This window comes from Myotis daubentonii, chromosome 3, assembly GCF_963259705.1.
Source record: "Myotis daubentonii chromosome 3, mMyoDau2.1, whole genome shotgun sequence".
NCBI classification, from domain to species: domain Eukaryota; kingdom Metazoa; phylum Chordata; class Mammalia; order Chiroptera; family Vespertilionidae; genus Myotis; species Myotis daubentonii.
Window position 1 is genome coordinate 102188843 of NC_081842.1, and position 10092 is coordinate 102198934.

The 10092-nt window shown below is 33.1% G+C and overlaps 1 protein-coding gene across 2 annotated transcripts in view; it reads right to left on the minus strand.

The window, feature by feature from the left end:
- The window catches only part of SAMSN1 (SAM domain, SH3 domain and nuclear localization signals 1), a 47170-nt gene extending 38701 nt beyond the window's left edge, over nt 1–8469 (minus strand). The window contains exon 1 of one of the 2 annotated variants that reach the window (XM_059688094.1): nt 8326–8469. In XM_059688094.1, coding sequence (XP_059544077.1) covers nt 8326–8382 — 57 coding nt within the window. In that variant the 5' untranslated portion in view covers nt 8383–8469. The remainder of the gene's footprint in view (nt 1–8325) is intronic. The other variant, XM_059688097.1, reaches the window with a different exon arrangement.
- Between the last annotated feature and the right edge of the window lie 1623 nt (nt 8470–10092).

The following is a 10092-nucleotide window of genomic DNA, read 5'->3' on the forward strand; positions in this document are numbered from 1 at the left end:
CCTTAGCTAACTAGTGGAGGCTTTCTTGAGGTATTAAAAGTTATGAGTTCATGAGTTGGAAAAAGTGGGTAAAAGCATTCTAGGCTAAGGGAAACAGAGACAGGAAAGCATGACAGTGGTCACAGCCACTCAGAGATGAGATTTGGATACACAAAGAAAGGCATCAGGAGGAATGCTCATGCTCAGAGGGTCAACCAAGAAAAAAGGCAGCAAGTGGTGTCCATCTGCAAGTCCTGAAGAAAACCTGGAACAGATCCATCCCTCATGGCCCTCAGAGGAAACAAACCCTGCCAGCACTTTGAATTTCCAGACCTGAGAGAAAATAAAGCTCTGTTCTTTAAGCCACCAATTTATAGTTTTTGTTATGGGAGCTCTAGAAAACTAATACAGACGAGGCGAAAAATTCCAAAGCTCTTCATATGAGGGAAGAAAGAGGACATAGCCAGTTGTGTTGACAAATGTCTCTACCTATGAAAGAACCACTTCATCTACCACCAGGGCCAGTTTAAAACCCTCTTCTATTCTTATTAATCAATTCTTAATGGAAGACATTTTTTTCTCTACCAAGAAGCTAAATATGAAATGTCTTATTTCTAGAAATTCACCTAAATCCTTAACGCTAGAAAGAAAGAGAACTGGATCAGTTTGGTAATGCTAAATTTTGAAACTTAGATATGTAGAATATGGACTTAATTCCATTAGAAAAAAATAACTAGCAGGGATAATGAAGCCATTTATCTCTAAAGCAAAGCAAGAAAAAATTAAAGAGATAAGTGTCTCATTAAATTGATTTTTAACAAATCCAGTGCATTGGTAGTCAGAGTAGTGATTTTGTATTTTTATTCCAGGATATAACATCCAAATTTCCAAAGGGGATTCTGTACTTCCATCAAATCTCTCAACCATTTGTCTCCTGAATTTTCATATAGTGTCTGGGCACTGCGTTTCTTCCAGTATAACCAAAGGGTTGGCCTCAAACCTTTTGCTAATTGCTTGCAAAACAACTGTGTTATAGGTTTATATTGTGTATAATAATAGGAATGCTAAAATGAATTTGTGCTTTTTTGGGAGAGTTTTCAAGGCTAAAATTATTTAAGTTTCAAATAATTAAACATGGTAAAATGAGGAAATTATTAGTTTGTCTCTTATTTGAGGTGCCCTAGAAATGAAAATTAAGTCCAAGAAAAACCTGTGTTTTGAAGGAAAAAGCAGAAACCTTTCTGAAGTGGCACATCATTTTGGCAGTGAACTTCTGCTGGCTATGAGCAGAGGAATGAGATTCTCTCTCCTTGGAATGTGGCACCAGCTGGAAGCAAGGCCAGTGCAGGGCAACGGCAACCTTTCTGTTTACCACCTTTCAAGCACATGCGGTAAGTTTTTATATGTTTTCAAATGTATACAATATGTACAAATACATCTCAGCGTCTCTCAATATCCACCCTGCCACTTCCCTTGTCTGAGCCAACACCATCTCTTTCTGAGTTTCCGTAATACCTTCTAATGGATCTCATCTCCCTGCTTCCTTCCTCACTCCCTTCAATATATTCGAAGCACAAAAGACAGAATAAGTCTACTAAAATGTGAGACCCTTTTCTTCTCAAAGTCTTTCAATACTAGGCAAAATCCTTGCAATGACTACAAGGCCTTCTGTGATCTGGCTCTTTGTGACTGACCGCTCTTTCCCCTGTGCGCTCTGCTTCATTGTTTCCAAACACACCAGGGACACTCCCACACCAAGGCTTTGTCCTAACTCCTCCCTCTGCCTGGAATAGATTTCCTCAGCCAGTCTCATGGCCAGCTCCTCCATTTCCTTCGGGTCCTTTTCCAAACATCCCATTCTCACAAAGTCTTCCCTGGTTCTCTATATTTCACATCCCTCCTTCCCTTCTTAGAATTTGTCATTGCATAGCATGCTATATATTTAACATATTTATCTTGTCGTCTGTCATCCCCAGTAAATGTAAATCCTATCAGGGCAGGGGTCCTTGTTTTATTCACCACTGTATTTCCAGCTTATGGTCTGGACTCGGTAGATATTTGTTACGTTGAAGAATTAATGAATGGGTACATGAATTAATGAAATAACTTCTAAGTCTTTTGAAAAGACTAGTTGAAAAATGGCTCCAGATTGTAAAACTTTAAAAATTCTAGATGCTCAGGCATATTCTATATGAGTAAATCAGAATATCTGAATATGGAACACAGTTATCAGTATTTTTTAAAGCTTTTCAGTGATTCACATATGCAGACTAGGTTGAAAACCATCAATATGAACATAGTTTTCAAACTTTAAAGTGCTCACAGAACTCTTGGGTATCTTGTTACAAGGTATGTTCTGATTTAATAGGCCTGCATAGACCTGAGAATCTGCATCTCTAACCAACTCTTGGAATGGCAATGCTGCTGGTCTATAGGACCACACTGAGGAGCAAGTACTTTTACCCAATGTTAACTCAACCTTGATGGCCCTTTGACACCGTTTATTGTGGTCTATGCTTTGTTTTCTCCTGACTTGTCTTATTTTATTTTAGGTTTGAATCATAATTTACTTTAAATATTTCTTGGAAAACAAATATGACATAAACACTGACTAAATACATAAATGAAGAGATCATCTTGAGAGATATTTGGCTGCAGAGGGAGGTCAGCAAACAAACAAAAAATAAACATTTATATACATTCACCATTTTTTAAATGGGAAAAATAAACTTAAAATATTACCTATATTGTATATCACATATTTTATTTGATATCACTTTGTTTAAAAAAACAAAACATTCAACTGAATTCAGATCAATTGAAGTCTGAAAATTATACCCCGGATGAAGAAGCCAAAAGAAGCAGTAGGGTAGAAGCCCACAGGATTAGAAGAAAAACTGTCTCATATAATCCCAAACCAATTTCTTTTTTACTAGCTGTCATGTCTTGAGCTACAGGACTGTTTTATTTCCTGTAAATTAGAGGGAAAAGATAATGCCATAAGCCCTTGTGCAAATGCCTTGCCTAAAGTACGCAGCAGAGCATATACGCTTCTCTTTTTTCATACTTGGTTAGATAAGAGTTAAAATATATCTTCACAGTCTTGATAGGAAAAGCAATGAAAAAACTCTTTAATGCCACAACTATGTGTCATCCTTGTTCAGGAGAATAAATTTGCACAGCAGGCGGTGCAGTGAAAACTGTTCATAATCAACTCCTCACCTCCTAGCATTGCTAGGATCAAATGCAAGTGGAAGGAATGCCACTTCAGTCATTGCTGGTAAAAATTAGCATCTGTGACACTAATGGTATCTCATTTACTAAGTACTTCAGGTTTTTAAAAATGGTTAAAAAATCTATTTCCAGAACTGCCATCATTTCAGTGTTTTCCTTTAAAATAACAATGGTATTTGAATCTCTTTTACTCAAAGAAAAACCTCTGTTAAAATTTACTAACACAGATCTTTAATCCCAGCCAAATAAAGCCCCACTGATTCAGTTGAAGAGTTTTATTTATGGGATCTATTTCTTTTCCATATTTGAATTTTCTACCATATACCCTGACCTGGAACAAAATTCTACTGTGACATGACAGGCCTTTCTAGGAGTTTTGCACAACATTTGCAGTGTTGGTGCTCTTTTTAAAATAAAATTTAACTATGAATTAGTTATATTTACACATTTAAATACAAAGTTTCTTATGTACATACCATCAGAGTTGATCCAAGAATAATGAAAGTACAAAACACTAGTAAACATCCAAACTAGAACCAGACTATGTACAGTAGACTCAAGAAACTTGATTCATTTTACCAATATTTATTAAGAGCCTACTACATGGAAGGTGTTATGCTAGGTGCAGGAAGGAGATACATGGCTATACTTACTTCAATCTTAGGTTGATTTTTCTTGAACAATGTGAATATTAAAGAAGCTGTTAATGTTGTTTTTCAGTAACTGTTGAATATTGTAGGTGGAATTCTTGCATTTAATCAGAGATAAGAATGGAAAAGCTCTAAATTCCTATCCAACCTACAGAGGCTCTTACAAATATGTTCTGCTGAGTTTCATTAAAATGTAGCTGGTAATTAAGACAATTAGAAATAATATCTACTGTTCCTATACTTGTAATGGCAGCCTAATATTTAAGAACAGGAGTACTGAAAATTGACATATGCATTTCATATCACACAGTTTTATTTTTTACCTATGTGTCTTTGCTCAAGTTAATTCACCTTCTCTATGCCCTCTCCTCTGTGAGGCTAAGAGATTCCCTCACAGAGTTGTTACAAATATTAAATCAATTAGTATATGAAAAGCTCTGAACACAGCAACAGGTATGTAAAAAACTCACAATAAATATAGAAAACTAAAAATAAAACGTTTTAGTTGAAAAAATAGTCAAGAAAAATTCTGTTCTATAATGTAAGCATTTATTGAGTGAAATGATATATCTTATTAAATATGAATCCTGGGTATGCTTAAATTTTGGAAAAAATATATCTGTAGTGGACACTCATGATAATAAAGTAGAAACAAAATCAAAGAAGGAAAGTACAGTACACTTCCTTGCCTGTATGTTAACCAAGGCTATTTTTGATTGACTAAAGGTAGAATACTGCACAAGTATTTATCAAATTCCTTTCTTAATTTGAAATGTACCTCATCACCATAGAGGGTTCTGAGTCACAAATTGAACCTGTTGGAATTTATTAACATTCCAGTATACATTGTGGGTTTCTTTTCTAATAATTTCCCAAGGCCGTTTTAGTTTCCCTTATAAAATATCTCTTGTCTCTCCCTCTTAACCTGCATTATGAATCTCTTGAAGTAAATACGAACACTATTGTTTGTATTTATGAGCTATTTGAAAGAAAGAACTCATATTCAAAATGGAGAAACAAAAATAAAAGGTGGAAAAGAGGACACATTAATGATGAAATTATATATAGTACACTGTATTTTAATATGTGTTTTGACCTATTATTTTTTATTGATGGACATGTTATCAATAAGTCTTGAGAACATAAGAAAATAATAAATTGTTTTAGAAATAGGACACTTACACAATTTATTGCTACATTTTATATCTATGAATGGTTTGAATTCTTCTTACAAGTATAAGACATTTAAAAATACTAACAAAAAAGTCTTCTTCCATTTATTTCCTATTCAAATGATCAGTTTCATAACTTTTATTTGAGGTATAATATGCATCCACCATTTGAATTGAGTACTATGTCACCTGAAATAAAACCTATAGTAATTAACATGAACCAAATGATTAAATAATATTTTCCTAATTTTTAATGTTGCCCATTACTTACTTCAGTATCTAAATTATAAAAAGCTATTGGCCGTAACACTGTAATGCCATAATGACCAAGCGACCTGTCACCAGGAGGTGCATGGAGCACTTCTTGGTATGCCATCGCCTCCCCCTCTACTCCCCTCCCCCCGTGGCCCTCGAGCAACGGCTCTCCAGTGCGGTGGGAGGCGAGGCACCTTGTGCAGCGTGGTGGGAGGTGGGGTGCTTCACACGATTTCGCACGCTGGGCCTCTAGTTTACAATAACACACAAGGAAATCTCTCTCAAAAATTCTGAAATAGTGCAGCACGATGTGTGTATGTTTCTGAGTATGTAATTAGTCAGTGTAGATAGTGATTTCCTATACTTCAGACAGTTTCCTTGATGGTTCTATTTTATCTTTCTAAATACATGCCCTGTGTTCCCTTTTAGTAGATGAAGGAATTTGCACTCCTCATTTTATCACCTATGTATTTATAGGGATTGTCATAACATTATTTGTGCCATCTTTAGGGATTCTGGTCTTTTTCCATAAAAGGCTCAAAAAATTACCCAGAAAAATAAATGCTTATAAGGCATAATTATAATACTTGGAAAATATTAACTCCATATTAAAAGGAAGTAATTTAGTTAATGTGAAATGTATGAAAAACATACTTGTACATATACACTCACAAAACTCTTCTAATTTATATAGAGTGGGGAAAGAAGAGGTGGTGTATATATGCAATGGAATATTACTCAGCTAAAAAAAGAATGAAATTTTGTCATTTTTGACAACATGAATGAAGCTAGGGGTTTTATGATAGATGAAATAAGTCAGATAAGTATCATATTATGTTATTTACATGTGAAATCTAAAAAACAAAATAAACAAACAAACAAAAGAGAAACAAACTCATAGACACAGAGAACAAATTGATGGTAACTGGATGGAAGGGGGGTGAAGAGATGGGTGCAAAGGGTGAAAGGGATTAAGAGGTACAAATTGCCAGTAATGAAAATAGTCACGCATAGGGAATATAATAAATAATATTATAATAACTATGTATGGTGTCAGATGGGCACTGGACTTATTGGGGTGATCATTTTGTAAGATATACAAATATCTAATCACTATGTTGTATATATGAAACTAATATAATTTTATATGTCAACTGTAATTGGAAAATTAATTTTAAAATTTATATGGAATAAAATTATTTATCTGAAGAAAATGGAAATTCATTTACAACAAGAGTTAATGTTTCCAATGTGACTATATTCTGTAATATATTTTGTTACCAGATATGCATTTTATCAATATATTTTTACTTTTATTAATAACAAAGTCAATAAGATGAGCAGTACTCTATTTGTATTATAATAGTTTCTGCAATTAAGGCAATTGAGAATTGACTGAGATACCATTTTGGAAATAGTTTAATGACATATTAACTACTACATAATACAGTTTTTATGAAATATTCTAACTTCAGATTTTAAATACTTGGAGGAAAACTACTGTTCTTCCTAAATCTACTATTGTAATCTTCCTAAACTACTATTATAAACTCAATGTTATTGCATTTAATCAAGTAAATTTTATATAAAATTAATCTTAAATATAAAGGTAAATGATGCTTTTAGAAACTGTTTTGTGCTTTTTGGAAAATGTTACTTTGAATGTTTATTACATTAGGGAAAAAGACAGAAATTCTGACATGTTATTAGCCCTATTTTTCAGTAAAGATACTTGTCTATCCTTTATCAGATCTTTGTGTCAGTAAGAATTAATATTAAAAATCATTTATTCCAAAGATTAGAGATCATTTAATTTTAGTTTATTTCAGGGTGGTTGTGTGTAATTTGCATGGAGTTTTCAAATGTTGATGATTATTCAGTGCCACATCAAGTCAAAAGTTCACAATTCCCAAATCTTTTCTCTGAGAATGGGTGTCAAGTATATAAAGACCAATAATAGGTAATAAATCAGTTCTTTAAAAAATATTGGAACTCAGCTATTATTTATTCAAAAACAGAATTAAAATGTTATTTATATAACAAATTCAAGAATGTACAAATGTTAGAAAAAGTCTCTATACCAGGATTTCATAAATCAATAACTGATATAGATTTCTACAATAGAACCTAAACTTTGCTACCTCATGCCCTACTTTTTAAAAAAATATATTTTTTATTGGTTTCAGAGAGGAAGGGGTGGGAGAGAGAGAGATAGAAACATCAATGATAAGAGAGAATCATTGATCTGCTGCCTCCTGCACATCCCCTCCTGGGGATCAAGCCTGCAACCAGGCATGTGCCCTGAATGGGAATCTAACCAAGACCTCCTGTTTCATAGTTGACTCTTAACCACTGAGCCACACTGACCAGGCAGCCCTACTTTTTCTTTTAAGTGGCAATTATTGTCAAGATAAAGACTAGAAAAACATGCCAAATAGAATCAACTTGTCAAATCTATTAATTTATGGGGTTTAGATGCTTCCCAAAACACAACCCAATTCTCTCCTTAGTTCAAAAAACAGAATAGAAAAATAATATGTACAACAAGCTGTCTTATTTTAATATTAAAAATAAAAAATATCAAATATTTAACCAAAATATCTATTTTAAAATCTTCTCATAATTAAATTTATTGTGAATACCTGAGCACTTAAGAGGTAAAATGCATTCAGTAAATTGTTAAATAGACATTGACAAGTCTACTGTCATTAAAAATGTGCAAGAACATTTTATAATATCAATATTTCAAACAGAGATCGCCAAATTGATTTCCAGGAAGTTGATAATCTGTGCTCAAAGTTCAGTTACAGATATAAACAATAAAATATTACCTATAAGTTAAATTACAAAGACCATATATAACTGTCAGGTATTATTTAACATCTAACTTTGTAATGCAATTTTTTTTTCCATATTTGCCATGAGACATTCAGCCCTATGGTTGAATTTATATGACTGGCAGATAAGAATTCTCTCTGTGTGTGTAATTTATTAAGTGGTTTAGTTTTGTTTGACTATGTATAAAATTGCCTTACCTTTGGCTTTTGATGTTTCTCCTTCTCTGAAACGTTGGATGGTTTTCTCTTCAGCATTTTGAATTCAGACTACTCCAAGTGAGTGCACTTTATGTCGTTACAGAAACAACTGAAGACAGCAGTGTGCTATCTATGACAGCAGTCAGTTTGAGCCCTGTGACCTGCCACTTCCTCCTTTGGTCAGGATATGACGTCACATTTACATGGGTAAAGTTTTTTGGCATTTTTACAGTGGTTCTTTAGTAACTCTTTAATGTTCTGTTTCTTCTATATTCTATGAGGTAAATTCCTAAATGTCACACTTTGACATACCTACAGTTATTATCAGAACCATAAGGATTTCAAAATAACACTTAATTTTTTAAGTTATATAAAATAAAAATCTATAACACAATCTATGGATAAAGGGAAGAAAACATCTGAGCCAATAAATAAAATTTGAGATGTAGGTTTTTTAGTACAAAAAATTTAAGAAAATACTCAGTGTAGTCAATTTTACATTTCTAAGTAAACTGTTGGAAGATTAAATTACCTAGACTTTATACAATAGTAATTCTATGTAAAGCATGTATGCATACTTTTAAAATAGAGCATGGGTGAAATTCATATTAATATAAATGGGAATCTGACTCTAAACGTAAGTGATTATGCATATTGTTACTGTTTTAACATATTACTATGTTGTAAAGTCCTGATTAATATGGAAATCAATTAAACAGACCCCTCAATTAAACAGACACTTTTCTGCTACAAACTACAATGCCATACACTGATTATTGCTGTTCTGGTGATGATCCAGTGGATCAACCATACCTTCAAATGAAGTCTCCAGAGTCCCTATTTAATAGGTCCATATGTCTGGAATAGAGCTAATATGGCTTAGAAAGACTTTCCTTGTCAAACTAAAGGGTTTCAAATTTTTATTATAATGTCAAAACCAAGATACCCAGGAAGTAAAAGCAAGAAGTTCAAGCTTTCTTTAATTAGGGATTTACTAAAGGGAAATGTGGAATATCTGAAACTCCAGTTCTATTGTTTTGGAAATCAACCTAGATTTCTGTCTATAAAACCCCTGGTTGAAAAGTAGTGGTGCTATATTCTAAAACATCAGTTTCGCTAGATAACAAATCAACTGACTATTTCTCAGTCTTCCCTCACATCTCTAAGCCCCTTCTCACTACGGTCCAGTTCCAGTGTTGAAATTTTGCTAATTGTTTAACAAATATTGAATTGAGTATTCACTGCATGCTGTATGACAATAATATCAATCCTCTTGACTCGCTAAAATATTGTTTTTATTATATAATAGAACTGAAGGAATATACTTGTCAAGATTGTGGTTAATATGCTTCTGCTAGATATCAAGAGGAGATTTATATTTTCAAGAATTATCAGGCTGATATTTGTAAGTTAATGACACAAAGGATAACACTGAAAATTCTCAGGACTTTGCGTTTGGGTAATCACCTGGAAGTATGCCTTCTTTCAAACTTTCTGTTTGGGTTTAGGTCGAATTTGTGGCCTAAATAAATTTTTGTTTCATTTCCAGAAATTGAAAGTCATGAAGAAACATGTCTTAACTGAAATATCTGTACCTCTTTGTCCCCATTTCTTCATTTGTGAATAAGAATTTAATTCAAATGTAAGTTCAATCAATAATATGGTAATGCTAACTTACTTATTACTTGAGAGGGTTTTGGTGAGGATAAGAAAATACCAATAAAAATATACTTATTATACGACATCATTTAAGTAATGTTGTATATC